Source organism: Penicillium riverlandense, assembly GCF_028828495.1.
Source record: "Penicillium riverlandense strain IBT 135883 chromosome Unknown utg000003l_segment0_segment0, whole genome shotgun sequence".
NCBI classification, from domain to species: domain Eukaryota; kingdom Fungi; phylum Ascomycota; class Eurotiomycetes; order Eurotiales; family Aspergillaceae; genus Penicillium; species Penicillium riverlandense.
The window spans coordinates 3,147,394-3,162,157 of NW_026643196.1; the positions used below are offsets into that span (position 1 = coordinate 3,147,394).

General features: G+C 55.0%; 4 protein-coding genes across 4 annotated transcripts; 2 read left to right on the forward strand and 2 right to left on the reverse strand.

Moving 5' to 3' along the window:
• Nucleotides 1-19: 19 nt before the first annotated feature.
• N7474_004934 (ankyrin repeat protein) lies at nucleotides 20-3,346 on the reverse strand (the record flags this gene model as incomplete). The annotated part of the gene is made up of 1 exon (XM_057196349.1): nucleotides 20-3,346. One exon carries the CDS (start codon nucleotides 3,344-3,346, stop codon nucleotides 20-22), a length of 3,327 nt encoding a protein of 1,108 aa, XP_057053745.1.
• Nucleotides 3,347-4,160: 814 nt separating this feature from the next.
• N7474_004935 (uncharacterized protein) lies at nucleotides 4,161-6,899 on the reverse strand (the record flags this gene model as incomplete). The annotated part of the gene is made up of 2 exons (XM_057196350.1): nucleotides 4,161-6,278; nucleotides 6,336-6,899. The coding sequence occupies 2 exons, from the start codon at nucleotides 6,897-6,899 to the stop codon at nucleotides 4,161-4,163; spliced, it is 2,682 nt and encodes an 893-aa protein (XP_057053746.1).
• A 684-nt stretch (nucleotides 6,900-7,583) lies between these two features.
• N7474_004936 (aminotransferase-like domain-containing protein) lies at nucleotides 7,584-9,056 on the forward strand (the record flags this gene model as incomplete). Its single annotated transcript, XM_057196351.1, has 3 exons — nucleotides 7,584-8,108; nucleotides 8,161-8,546; nucleotides 8,603-9,056. The coding sequence occupies 3 exons, from the start codon at nucleotides 7,584-7,586 to the stop codon at nucleotides 9,054-9,056; spliced, it is 1,365 nt and encodes a 454-aa protein (XP_057053747.1).
• A 1,858-nt stretch (nucleotides 9,057-10,914) lies between these two features.
• N7474_004937 (glycoside hydrolase family 55 protein) lies at nucleotides 10,915-13,910 on the forward strand (the record flags this gene model as incomplete). The annotated part of the gene is made up of 2 exons (XM_057196352.1): nucleotides 10,915-11,170; nucleotides 11,218-13,910. 2 exons carry the CDS (start codon nucleotides 10,915-10,917, stop codon nucleotides 13,908-13,910), a joined length of 2,949 nt encoding a protein of 982 aa, XP_057053748.1.
• Between the last annotated feature and the right edge of the window lie 854 nt (nucleotides 13,911-14,764).

A 14,764-nucleotide genomic window follows, 5' to 3' on the forward strand; every position in this document is an offset into this window, starting at 1 on the left:
TATATACTACTATGCCACGTTATCGTTGATAGGGTCTAATGTATTCCACACTAGCCCGCTGAAAGGTCGATGGCCTTGCACTACCACGCGTAGAAGTAGGCAACAAGCTGGGCCCATAGTCCAACTCCGCGCTTCTGCGCGAGCGAGCCAAGCTAAGAATCTTCTCAATCTCCAGCGCCTGCAGCGAGTCGTCTGCCGAGTGGCGTTCAGTCGCCTCTCTCCGACGAGACAGCCAGCCTCGGCCGCGGAGCGTACCGAAGAAGTCACTGATATCATCGACTGAGAGCGCAACCAGAATCAGGGGGATGGAGATGGCGAAACCGACGCCAAACGTGTACTTGGCGACATAGCCCAGGTTCAGGTTCTGGAATTCTTTCATGTTAATGGTGAATATGGAGGTGATGAAGGATAGCGGTAGGAAAATGATGGTTACGATGGTAAAGACCATGATGGTCTTGCTTTGTCGTGTCGTGCCTGCGGCCTGGTCGCGCGCGAAGCGGGCCTCGAAGGCGTTGGCGTGTTTTTGTTTGAGGTCTAGAAGATCGGTAATGGAGTGGTAGATACGCTCGGCCTGCTTGTCCATGCGGTCTATGTCCTTGAGGTGCATGTCGATTGTGCGCTGCTGGTCCTTGAACCGCTTTTTCACCTCGTACTGAGAGCGGTGCTGCGCGTAATAGATTTCGCATATTACTTCTTGGAAATCAGCGAGGACGTGCTTCTGGTGTTCGAGGACTGTGCGGATCATGTTGAGCTCGTCGCGGATGTCCTTGGTCTCGGCTAGAAGATCGGTTTCCTGACCGATGTCCAGCAGCCTGTCGACGAAGAGTGGTTGGTCCTCGTCATTTTCCGAGTCATAGTTATCTGCGGCGTCGTCCTCGTCTGCTGGGTGGCCCGAAAGAGAGCGAGCCGAGTTGCGGAGAGGTTTGTTTAACTTGCGATGGTTCTTGAGCCATCCCGACGCTTGTGCTGAGGCACGGTTAAACCGGTTGAAGAGGACTGTCTCTTTATCCGTGGCAATGCCGATAGACGACTCGAACATATCCAGGAATTGATATTCATCATCGCCCAAGCGGTGACGGTCAAATACACCCGAACATCGGTTGGTAATGATAATCGCCAGATCATAAATCAACTTGACAGGCTCGCGCGTCTTGGAGTTGATATCTTCGATGATCCCATCAAGCACATTAAGCGGATCATTCTTGGGCTGATCCCACCGCTGCGGAAACCCTGTGACGATCAGATTCGTGCCCAATATCCACATCCACAACTGATCAACCATGAAAATCTTGGGATCCTCGCTGGTCCCTGCGCGGCCGGGGCCTTTGGTCTGGTAGCGGTAGACCACTTGATCCTGATCACGACTCTGAGTATCGATGTTCGGGTAAAAGAACTGGTCCAGCGTGCGGCGGACATGGAGAGAAGTTGATGAAGACGACAGATGTGCGTCAAGCAGCATTTCATCCCGCGTACGAATCCTGCTGATTCCGCGTGGCTGGAAAAGAGAATCCATTTTCTCTGCTCGTTGAATAGCTTCTTGCATCTTCTGCCGTCGTTCGGCGGTCTCGAAATGCAGATATGGTAGGTAGACACAGACATTGCATGCAGACACCAGAGGGTCTTTACATAGCGTGGTAGTAGAGAGCGATGATCTTGGTTGCTGTGGTCTATTCTCAGACCTGGGCGTGCTGGGACCACTGCCCGGCTTGCTGCCGGCTTTTTTCTGAATCCCCTTCCCTTTCTTCACCGAGCTCTCGTCGACAGAACATGAATTCACACGCTTGGGCTTCCCGCTGATTTCCTTTTGCTTGCGACTAGCGGGCGGGGGGCCAAGATCTGGTGTGTTAGCTTGAGCAGCATCTGACGACTGCTCCTCGAAGCTGCTTTCCTCTTCTCGACGCCCTAGGCTGCGCGGAGTATTCTGGCACAGCGGACGCATGAAATGCGAGTGAGTCCTTTGACCGCGGTGCTGGTAATTAAATGACTTCTCCAGACCCTTAAATCCATCGACATCGTGTGCCCCTTCTTCAATAAACGACTTGGTGAGTAGCGCCTCCACCCAAGCCATATTGTTAGCCGGGAGATGGATCCAGCGGAAATCGGTGGCCCGACTGTCCGCCGGTACAGTTGTTACGGCCTGCTTGCGCGGATTCTCTGGGTCTCTGCCATAGAGCAGCTCAAATACAGACATGCGCTTGACGCGGTTTTCGTTGTGGAAGTTGCCGAAATCAACCACAGTCGCATCGAATGCCCGACAGGCATTCCGTGCATCCTCGGAAAGAGACTCGACATTGTTGAACGGCGCCAGCAGCAGGACAATATCCTTGCGTTTGAACTGCGCCGCGCGCAGGAACGGCGTACTTCCAAAATTATCCCGCACTCGACGCTTGAGATCCGGTCTCTCCAGCAGACACTCCACCACTTCGGTGTGGCCACCCTGCGCCGCAAGATGCAGCGGCGTCACGCCGTTCAAAAGCTGGCTGTTGATATGAGCTCCGGCGCGCAACAACGTCCTCACAATAGCCACAGAACCCCTCTCACACGCATTATGTAGCGGCGTCCAGCCACCATCACTGCAGGCGTTAACCGCCGCTTCATGCTGCAGCAACAGCAGCACGATATCCTCGCGATCATGCGCCGTCGCAATATGCAGCGCCGTCTTCCCTCTCAGCTCGGTGGCATCAATCTGCGCCCTCGGTCCATCCGGTCGTGTAAGCAGCAACTCCGCGAACCGTCGATTCCCCGTCGCGCAAGCCCAATGTAGCGGCGTGCGTCCCAATTCATCCTGGCCCTCAGGCCCATCAATCTGACACTTGGTCCCCAGCAACAATCCCACAATCTCATCCCCCCAACCAGAGCGACACTCCTTATCAGCAGCCAAATTATGCAGCGCATTCCTCCTCCGCAAATCGCGCGCATTCACATTGGCACCGCGCATAATAAGCAATTTCAGGGTCTCGGCATGATTGCGCCACGCAGCGCTCATGAGCGCCGTGCGGCCCTCCTTATCCGCCGAGTCTGGCGCCGCCCCGTGGTCGAGCAGCACTTTTACGATTTCGTAGTGATTGCGCTCGACGGCACGCAGTAAGGGCGATAATCTGTTCCCTGTGACTTCTGTCTTTGCGCCGAGGGCGAGGAGGAATTCCGTGGCGCGCACGCTGCCGCGGTCCGCGCTGCGCATCAGCCCCACGCGGAGGAATGCGTCGCTAAATTGGCCATGTTCGCGGGATAGGCCGATTATGGTCCGGAGGGACTCGAGGTCGTCGTGCTCGACTGCGCGGAGGAGGCGGGGTTCGAGGCGCTCGTGGCCGTCACTTGTTGCGCTGGAGCGTCGGGACCGGGGCATGGTGGGGTGGGTGTGGCCAGGGGGTCGTCTCGATAATATCTATATTCACGGCATTGACTCTTGAGCTGGTTAATCCATTATGGATGTGTGGGGATCTCCCGAGGATGGCAGGTAGTGGAAAAGCCTGGAGTGAACGTAGCTGAACGAAGAGCCTCGCCCTAAGTTTCTTCACAGAGTTCACTAGCCTCTCCTGATCTAGCCTTGGCTCTGGCGATCGAGACCGGTGTGGCTGATGGACCTCGACCCCCTTCCTCTCTATAGAGGTGAACTTGGGTGTTTACTCTACAAATCAAGAAGAAAATAAACAAGCGAACCATGGATGAAGCATCCCGAACCGGCATTTATACAATATTAGTGTCTATATACCTCTATCGGCCCAGGAGAAAAACGGTCGAGCACAGAATTACAAAAAATAGGGATGATGGCAAATTCCCATGGGAATCAAAAGAAAAGGGGAAAGGGAAAAGGAGAGGAAGGGACACGAAGTGGGGGGAGAAGGAAAAAGCCAACACAAAGACAGAAAACGAAGACCAACCACAGTTCCTCCACGCGGAGATTGCTGATGTTGATATGCTGGAAATAATTATGATGATGATGACGGTGCTCAATGCTGTCCTTTCGCTCCATGTATGCTCCCTTCTTTTCTCTCCACCGGTAAATGAAATCGATTAAACAAGATAGACTGCTTTTTGTGTTTCCCTGTGCAAGCACGCCAATTCCCCAAGTCCCGTGGTTTTGTTGCATGTACCGACCACCATATGCGCCTATCAACAGAATGAAACCAACCGAACCAAGGAAAAGAAAGACAGAAAAATTAGTGCTTTTTGCCCTTGTGCGTCTCTTTCTTCGGGACTTCTCTCAGGATGTCGTCGAAGCTCATGTTCGGGTTGAACCGACTAACGGGTCGTGCGGGAGGTTCAATGGGAGCAATGCCTGCGGGCAATGGCAATGCTTCCAGGCCCGGGTAGATCGAGTGTCGATGGTCAGCTCGGGATCGCGAAGCAGGCGAGCTGGTCCGTGGAATAGCGGGCGGAGGCGGAGTGAGGCCACCGCCAGGCATCATCATTGGACTCGGCAGCGGGTGATCCGAAGATGATCCGATCGAGGACTGCTGGGCCTGGTAGGGAGATGAGATCGAGGACTCGTCCTCCTCAAAGGTATCCTCCACCATGGGGGGGTCGATCAGCTGGTCCGTGCCCGCCCACTGTTCAGCCATCTGCCAACAGTGGCTGCGCCGATACACGCCTTCCACACCGTTGATCACCACATCCGACGGGAGACTGACAACACCGGCACCGCCGGCAACACCAAACCAGCTGCGAGCGGTCTTGGTGTCATTGTGGATCCAGGGAGCACCACCCCGAGGGGCGATACAGAGGAAATACTCCACATTTTCCGTGTAATGCAGTTCAGGCACATCCACCACGAGCATGGGCAGGGACTGAATGACAGCGTACAAGAAAATCCACTGTCCACAGCGCAAGTCAATGAGATCGTCCACGCTCTTGCCATTTGCGCACCGCCGTTCAAACTGCATGAAACTCTCGATGAACGGCGTGGGTCGCATGCTTTCCCGGGTGTACGAATTCATCAGCACAGCGTTGATGTCCGAGTTCTTGAGTTTCTTGGCCCGCTGCTTAGCCTCCTTCTTAGGGTCAAGCGGTTTCCGTTGCAGCGGTTGCACAGACGGCATTTGCGGGATGTCGAATGGAATCGGGGGGAGAACGGGTGGGGTGCTGCGGTCGTACTCGCTGAGAACCTGGCGCAGGGAGCGGACCAACACCTCACTTGGATCGGAGGAGATAGGGTCGTTGCTCGCGGCCGAGTCCATGGTGCGCGTAGTGAGAGAGTTGCGGTCTACCAACAGGTCGTACAGATCGGTAAAGTCGTGGTAAAGATCCAATGCGAGGAGTCGGTTAAGCCCGCTCTCCTCAAACTCGTTCTTCTTGGATCGAGCCTTGGGAGGCCACGCGCCATACTTCTGGCGGTAGTATTGCAGGGTGAATCGGCGAAATTCAAGGAAACCGGATTTCCAGATCTTGAACCGTACAACCTTGCTTGCCTGCGACGTGGTTGAGTTGGCAATGCCCGAGAAAACCGACGGGAAGTCAAAGTCCTGGAGCTTGCCGTACAGCCCACGAAGGCGCGAATCGAGATCGATGAAACCGCGCTCCAATCGTTTCTGGGTGATCGGGTGAATGAATTGGTATTTCTGGCTGCGAATTTGCTTGAGCTCGTCCAGCTTTCCGACTCCGTGCACAAACCCTTCCAGGTAGAGCGGATAGTAGCGCAGGCGCTCACCCAGCACAATGGCCTCGATGGTCTTTTCCCGGCTCCGACGCACGTCTGACAATCGCAGTTCGTCGCAGTAGTTGCTGAAACTGGAGGTAGCCGTCTCACCGAAGTTCGAGCCATCCAAATTGGAGAACTCAAAGCGGGCCAGGAGCACGGCAATATCCATGAAAATGGTGAAGAGGGAGGAAGACTTGGGCGTGGCGATCAGGGACTGGCCCATCAAAAAGGAGAACAGGTTCCGGAACAGAAGCAAGGTCTCGGTGTCTTCCTGGGTCAGCTGAAATTGGGGGACGCTGACGTCGCTGTTGAGAGGGATCGGCAGGTAGAGGTGTAGTTCCTGGAAGTCTTCCGGCCCGTCATCGAACGAGTCCATCCGCTGACTGCCCGAACTGTCGTTGTCATTGTCCGCCAACTGATCTTGCGCACCCAGTGTCGGGGACGCAGGGTTGTTGAGCGAAAGGGTGCGTGTCGGTTTCTCTAGGATTCTCGCGTTGGCATCGGTGCCACGGGCCAGGTAGTTGAGGGAGGGAGACTCGGCGAAAATGGTCGAATCGATCTTGAATGAGGCTGGACGGCCGGTGTTTTGGGGGAAAAGGTACACATAGGTATCGCCATGTTCGTTCCACAGTTCGGCAATCTGGCAAAAGCGTTAGCTGGTACACCCGGCGGTTCCGAGTTTCTGGGTCGGGCACACCTGTTCTCCTCGCGATAATGGTCCCAGATCGTACACAATCTTCTGGTCCAGCCCTGCGATCCACGCCGCCGGCAATTGTGGCATTGGCATCACCGACGCTCGCTTTTCCACCGAGTTGGCCCTTGAGCGACCCGGCATCCAGCTTCGTCGTTTCGATGGTGTCCCAGGCCGAGAATCGGTGTTTGTGCGGGGGATGGCTAACCCAGCCGAGCTGGAGGGCCGACTAAAGTCGCGTCCCCTGCTCTTCGGTCGGCTGTCGACCGGTGAGGTCGGGGCGCTGCTGGAGAAATCATTGTTCACTTGGGACAAGGGCGGTGGTGGCGGTAAGCCCTCCAGGTCGAGCCGGTCGATACCCTGGCTGGGGACCGTTCGTGGTTCCGAGTAGAGGGCCGTTGGGGTCGATACATGACGGGTCAGACGAGATGTGCTTTGCCGTCGGCGTCGCTCGTTTGGAATGTGATCTGATGAGTTGAAGGTGGGGGATGATGGGCCTTGGTCTTTGTGGGAGCCCAGGGAGAAGAGAGACGAGATGCGCTTGGCTGACTTGACAGGAGCAGACAGCATCGTGGTTCGTCTGGTGGAGAGGAGGAGGAGGATGGGGAGGGAGAGGGTGGAAGAGGGTTAATGTGAAGGTGACGGTTCAGGTGGAAGGGGAAGATGGGCGGGAGGGAGGGAGGGAGGGAGAGCGAGTGGGTATGAGCGGGTGAGGTCAGGAACGCATGGAAGAATGACAAGTAGCAGGAATGGATCGGCAGGAGGGAAAGAATGGCAGGGAGAGAGTGAGAGAATGAAAGAGAGAGACAGTCAGGGGGGGCGTGGGTTGTTTCATAAATCAGGAATTATCATATAGACAGCAAGAAAAAAAAATTCTCAGGAACATAAAAAAGTAATGAAATCGGTGCTAAGTTCGATCGGGTTCTTTGCATTCCTATTTATGGCAGTGCTGGGTAGGGTGGGCCCCCCTGAGACACGATGGACAGAGGCCAGAGAGGATCGTTCGATAGGATACTGTGTAGGATCAGACTTCTGTCTTGTCAGATCGTGAATGATGATGATGATGATTGTTTCCACTCATGATCGCCATGACATGTATTCAGGAGCACCATCCTGGTCGGAGGGGAAAGGTATATTTACATCGTCTCGGTTGCTACAGTTCCTATCGATCGGGTGGTTCCGCACTCGCCCACAACTCTGGTTGTCTCCAATCCAACCATCCCTCATCATGCCACATCATCCGCCGCCCCAATGATGACGACCCCTGCCGATGGCCCTGCCTTGGCCGCCACCACCACCACCGCTACCGTGCCCTCCCCGATCGACCTGTCCACTGGCTGGCCGAACCCCACGCTCCTCCCCGCCCGAGATCTACGCGGCTCTGCCGATACCGTGTTGACCACCCCGGCCATTGCAGACCCAGCCTTGCTATATGGCCCCGATGAGGGCTACGGACCGCTGCGCGAGCACATCGCCCAGTGGCTGACGGCATTTTATCAGCCACAGGAGCCTATCTCGCCGCAGCGCATCTGCATCACCGGCGGGGCGAGCCAGAATCTGGCCTGTGCCCTCAACGTCTTTACGGATCCTGTCTACACGCGCAATGTGTGGCTGGTCTCGCCGACGTATCACCTAGCCTTTCGGACTATGGATGATGCCGGGTTCGCGGGGAGATTGCGCGCCGTTCCTGAGGATGATGAGGGGATCGATCTGGAGTTTTTGGAGAGTGGGTTGCTTGCCGCGGAGGAGAAGGCGAAGCAGGAAGGGAATACGGAGCCGGTATTTTCTCGCAGATGAGAATCCTGGAGAGCACATATTGATTGTCTCGCAGAAGATGAAATCGCCGCAGCCCTGGCGGAAGATTTACAAACACATCATCTACACCACCCCGACCTTCTCCAACCCCTCCACCAAGATCATGTCCTACCGCCGCCGAGAGGAGCTAGTTCGTCTAGCGCGCAAGTATGATGCGCTAATCATGGCTGATGATGTCTACGACATGCTGCAGTGGGCAACAACGCCGACGGGCAAACTCGCCGCACCCGACAAGTCCTTCCTCCCGCGCCTGGTCGATGTCGACCGGTATCTGGACGGCGGGCCGCAGGACATATGGGGCAATGCAATGAGCAACGGCAGTTTTAGCAAGCTGATCGGGCCCGGGGCGCGGACTGGATGGGCCGAGGGAACGGAGCAGTTTGCCTTCGGGTTGTCGCAAGTGTATGTCCTCCTGTGGAAATATTTGTGTTACACACTCTAACGCGGTAGATATCCAGAGGCTCATCCCGGTCAGGCGGTGCCCCCTCACAGCTCTGTTCCGCCATCATCGACCAACTACTCCCAACGGGGATATTACAGAATCACATCACAGATGTCCTCCAGCCCGCCTATGCAGAGCGCTACCACCTCCTCCGCACCGCAATCGAAGAGCACCTCATCCCCCGTGGTGTGACCCTCCCCGCGCCTTCCCCTATCGCTGCAGGCGGGTACTTCATTTGGATTGCGCTACCCGCTCCACTGAAAGCAGAAGAGATCGTGTCACTGTCCGAAAGCACGGAGAACCTCCGCCTCGCACCGGGCGACATGTTCCAGCTCCCGGGCGACACGTCAGCGGCGACAGATGGTAAATTCAACAATTGCCTCCGCCTGTGCTTTGCGTGGGAAGAGCCACGTCACCTGACCGAGGGCGTGCGTAGGCTGGCGCGCGTCCTGGAGCGAGTCCAAAAGTAACTTAGAAGTGGCGCAGGCACCATGGGTCAGGCCAGGGGAGCCCGGCCGGTCCGTGCCGCGGATTCGGAATCGGACTGGACTGGACGCGTATGTACTACTAGGCTGCCACACCGTCGTAGTGCATCGTTGTAAATAGTGATGGAGTAGGAAGGGATATATAAGACAGTGGCAAATGATATATATATATATATATATACACTAGCTGCAAACACTGCGCCTCATCTGATCCTCAGTTGGGATTTTCAGGGCGGAGCACGGAAGATGCCGGGGGATCTGCTGACTCGGCTTTTGGATCGGGGCCGGGTGTGACTACAGAGTCGTAAAGGGACCGAGAAAGATATATATCCCGTGGATCCATGGATATATATATTGGAAAAATCCTACGCTCCGAACCAGTTGACTGTGTATCTGGTCTCTTTGGCGACAAGAAGGACATACACACGGCTCCTAAGGACCTAGTGGCTGACCCTAATACCAATCAACCTGCAACAAACTACTGTACTACCCTACATAAGCACAAACCCGTCGGGGGCCAACCCAAAGCTTGGCTTTTCTGTGGCGTGCCTCTGCCGGTCCTGCCATTTATTGCAGTATTACAGTATGTACAGAGAGTTACATAGTGCACGTCGTCGATCCTGTTGCTTGCCTTCGACAAGAATTAGTCTGCCTTCGACAAGAATTAGTTTCGTCTAGACCACGCAGCGCGCGCTCGGATTCCGTGCCGTGCACCGTGTCTGGCGGGTCCCTTTTGAAGCTCTGCCATTTTGGTGGCGCCTGTCTCTCGTCATCAGGAATTTGCCTACCCGTCCACTCGCCCGCCCGCCCTGGAATGTTTATCCATTCGTTGCTTGGGCATCCCTGACAACGTAGTAGGATGTAGGTGCTCTATTGTAAATTCATCGCATGATATTATTACCGTGCTCGACAAGACGAAAGGCCTGCTCGAAGCGAGTGTCGGGTAATAATGATTAACCCTCGGGATCAAGCAACAATGCCCCCTGAGTCGGGATAAACAATACCAAGTAAGAGCTCCACTTGGACCTCGCGCTTAACCATTGCCCAGATACCTCACCCATTCCCGACCACGCCTACCAACCCCCCCTTTCTCCGACGCATCAGCTCCGCGACACCATGCGCTCCCGCAATCCAGATAGATCCAGATGGAATGGAGGATCCATCAACCCGGCATACCCGGTTTAGGCGCGGAAGGGGGTTGTCGCATAGGGAGTATATAGGTCGTAGACCCCGGTCCAGCCGTTGCTACTTCCTCTTCTGCTGGAGACTTTGGGCCAGTGCTTCATCCACTCCATCCCATCCACACCTTCCCCTTCTATCCAACGATCGGTTAATCTGCAACGCTCGGCCCAGCGATCACCTCCTTCAGCGTTTCAGCACACTCCCAGCGCGTTTCACTTTTCGACGCCAATACACCCGGTCGGGTCTGCGATTGGCTGGTGGCGGGCGCGGGTGTGTTTGATTGGTGGTTGTGTCGGTGTGCCAGGGACCATACGGGAGGTGTTACAGCACAGTTACCACGTTAGTACTTCTGCATCTTTCTTATTGTTCAAACCTTTTTCTCGCTCCCTCCTTCTGTTCTTTCTCCCATTGTTGCTTTTGTCTCATTCAGTCATTCTTTGCTCCTGGCGGGCTACATTCACTTCCCTTTCTGCTGCCTTCGCATTCAATCTTTGTGCGGACGCAGTCGTTCACTCCCTTCGTTTGTTTTGGGTCTGTCGCTTTCTGGTTTAAGCGCCAACTCGATCTCCCTCTTTTTCGGTGCTGGTTACTGAAGACTTTTATTTTCTTTCCGTCTAGTATTCCAGGTCTCGCTGCAGGCTCAGCGACCATCGTCTTGAAGATGGCTCCCTTACAAACTTCTATGGCGCTGTTTCTGGCCCATATCATTCTGCTGTTGGGTCTGCCTGCTTCGCTGGTCGGTGCAGTGCCCGTCCACCCCCATGGGCACCATGTGCACCAGAAAGCGGTCGCTGCGGCGAGCTCGTCCGACTCATCTGATTACTGGGTTGCCAATATCAAGCGCCAGGGTATCGTGCCTTTCGGAAGTAACGACAACTATCAGGTGTTTCGCAATGTCAAGGATTTTGGAGCTGCGGGTATGTATTCATTCCAGATAATTAAGATCAAAGCTTACAATGAATAGGTGACGGTACCACGGATGATACCGCGGCGATTAACAAGGCGATTTCGTCTGGTAACCGCTGCGGCAAGGGCTGCGATTCATCCACCACCACTCCGGCCCTGGTGTACTTCCCACCGGGTACCTATGTGGTGTCCAAGCCGATCATTCAGTTCTACTACACGCAGCTTGTGGGAGATGCAACCGACCTGCCTGTGATCAAAGCCTCGCCCAGCTTCGCCGGGATGGCGGTCATCGACGCCGATCCGTACGAGGACGATGGCGCGAACTGGTACACCAACCAGAACAATTTCTTCCGCGCCATTCGCAACCTGGTCATCGATCTCACCGCTATGCCCCAGTCCGCTGGCGCCGGTATCCACTGGCAGGTTGGCCAGGCTACGTCCCTGCAGAACATCCGGTTCGAGATGGTCCAGGGCGGTGGTGACGCGAATAAGCAAGAGGGTATCTTCATGGACAATGGCTCTGGAGGCTTCATGTCCGACCTTACCTTCAACGGTGGTAACTACGGCATGTTCCTCGGTAACCAGCAGTTCACGACTCGCAACCTAACCTTCAATAACTGCAACACGGCCATCTACATGAACTGGAACTGGGCGTGGACTTTCAAGTCTGTCAGTATCAATGACTGCGCGGTTGGGCTGAACATGTCCACATCGCCGACCAACCAGACCGTGGGTTCGGTCATGATGCTGGATAGCACGTTCACCGACACTCCCATCGGTGTGGTGACCGCCTGGAACCGCGATAGCATCCCCATCGGCGGTGGTGTCCTGGTGCTCGACAATGTGGACTTCTCCGGAGCAAAGGTGGCCGTTGCCGGAGTTGACGGCGACGAAATCTTGGCCGGTGGCTCGGTAGTCAACAACTGGATGCAAGGAAATGCCTACTCCCCCTCCAAGACAATCAGCAAGCGTGACGCCGAGGCCGAGTCTGCACCCGAGGTTGTGACCGTTGTTGAGACTGTCATGAAGACTATCATGGCTTGCCCTGCGACCCGTACCGATCTCGCTGCCATCCCTGCTGCCACTGATGCTCCCGCACCGGCGAACACTGTTCCTGACAATACCGCTGCTAAGCCTGCTCCCATTCCCACTGTTACTGGCGAGGGTCGTGCGAAGGATGTTCCGGACGGTTTCACTGGTCTGCCTGGATTTGACAACAGCTGGCTGTCTTTCCTGAGCGCCCCACAGGCCACCGATGCCTCCGTTCCGGATGCCACTCCAGCTGCTGTTCCGGATACCCCTGCTTCCGCTCCTTCTAGTGAAGTTACCTCCGACAACACTCCTAATAATACTCCCGTCGTTGTTGAGAGCACACCCATTGCCCAGACTACCCAGAGCAGCAAGAGCGGCTCTTCCGGTGGAAGTGGTAGCAGCAAGAGTGGCTCCTCCGGTGGAAGTGGTAGCAGATCTGGCAGCCACTCTAGCGGTAGCACTGGTACCTGCGGTGCAAGCGAGGCCATTGCTTCTGCGCGCGTTCAGCATTCGTTCAAGGCGAACTCCAAGCCTGCCGACCTCCTCAGCGGTGGCGCTGTCTTTGAACGCTCGAAGCCCCTTTACGAGACTGTGCCCGCCTCGTCCTTCGTCAGCGTCAAGTCGGCCGGCGCCAAGGGTGATGGCACCACCGACGACACCGCAGCCCTCCAGAAGATCCTGGATAGCGCACAGGATGGCCAGGTGGTTTACTTCGACCACGGCGCGTACGTCATCACCTCGACGCTGAAGGTTCCCAAGAACATCAAGATCACGGGTGAAGTCTGGCCGGTGATCATGGCGTCGGGCAGCAAGTTCCAGGACGAGAAGAACCCCATTGCCGCGCTGCAGATCGGCCAGTCCGGCGACGTCGGCAGCGTAGAGATGAGTGACCTGATTATCACGACCAAGGGTTCCGCCCCCGGCGCCATCCTCATGGAATGGAACGTCGCCGCATCCTCCCAGGGCTCAGCCGGTATGTGGGACGTCCACATCCGCGTTGGTGGTGCCGCTGGCACCGAGCTACAGAGCAGCAACTGCCCGAAGACACCTCACACAGTCACCACGCCCAAGGCCTCGTGCATCGCCGCGTTCCTGCTCCTGCATATCACCGAGAAAGCGAGCGCGTACATCGAAAACGCGTGGATGTGGACCGCAGACCACGAGCTCGACCTGCCTGACCACTCCCAGATAAACGTCTACACAGGCCGTGGCGTCCTCATCGAATCTCAAGGCCCAGTCTGGATGTACGGCACCGCCTCCGAGCACCACCAGCTATACAACTACCAGGTCTCGAACGCCCAGAACGTCTTTATGGGCCTAATCCAAACCGAGACACCATACTACCAGTCAAACCCCAACTCCCTGACTCCATTCACACCCCAGTCCTCGTGGAACGATCCCACCTTCGAGTCCTGCACCACAAACTCCTGCCGCAAGGCCTGGGGTCTGCGCGTGATGGGTTCGAAGGATCTGTACGTCTACGGCGCGGGTCTGTACAGCTTCTTTGAGAACTACGCGCAGAGCTGCCTTCAGTCTGAGGATTGCCAGCAGAATATGGTTGAGGTCGATTGCTCCGATGTCCATCTTTACGGTCTGAGCACCAAGGCGGCCGTCAATATGATCACCTCGTCACAGGGTAAGGGCATGGTGCCGGAGTCTGATAACACGAGCAACTACTGTTCGACTATTGCTCTGTTCGAGCAGTTGCTCGCTGCTTAAGGGATTTGAATTCGTTCCTTTCTTCCAGTTTCCCATTTTGCATATTGAATTCGTTCATCTGCTACTCATTTACTCATATTCCGTTTTTACATTTCTTGCATATGATGCATGACCTGTATTGAATACGAGGATAGGATAGGATAGAGGATATGGACTGATAGGGCTGTGGGAAAAAGCGAATCTCCAATCTCGCTGGACCTTTCGCATTGGATGATTTTTTTCTTTTGATACCTCGTTTCTTTTTTCTGTATCCATTTCGTTTTCTTGCTTTGTGAGATCATCATTAATAGAATTGACTTATTGAGACAATGGCACACATACATGCTCTGCGATGAATGCAATAGGATGAATCAAATAAAAAAGTACACTGAAAAGCACGATGGAAGTCGCTACCTAGTCCAAATCGCAGATGTAGCAGAGATATTACTAAGTAAACCTGTTTCCTAACCACAGGCTAGGCGTTGAAACATGTTGAAGTTTAGCGTGTTCGCTAATAGTCCATGGAATTCTCTATCAACCAGATTCGTCAGTTATAGGACCATCCACTTCATTGTCTATATAGCCTGAACCCAGTAGTCGTATCACTTCTAGTACCCCAGTGAGGTTAAAGTTCCCTCAGTTACAACAGCTGTACGCAATGCGTCGAACGTGCAACTTCAACTCGGCTAGAGCTCTTCTGAACTGACCTAACCGTAAGAATTAACCGGACTCCCAGTCATGAACAACGGTGCTCCACCGTTCCAACCACCAACCAAGGGATGTTTCCCTCGCACGATGTTCTCCGCACCAGTGTCTTAGATTCCATGGGATACGACCAAAGTGACTGGTCTAAGTTTTTGTGGACGCTGTCTGTC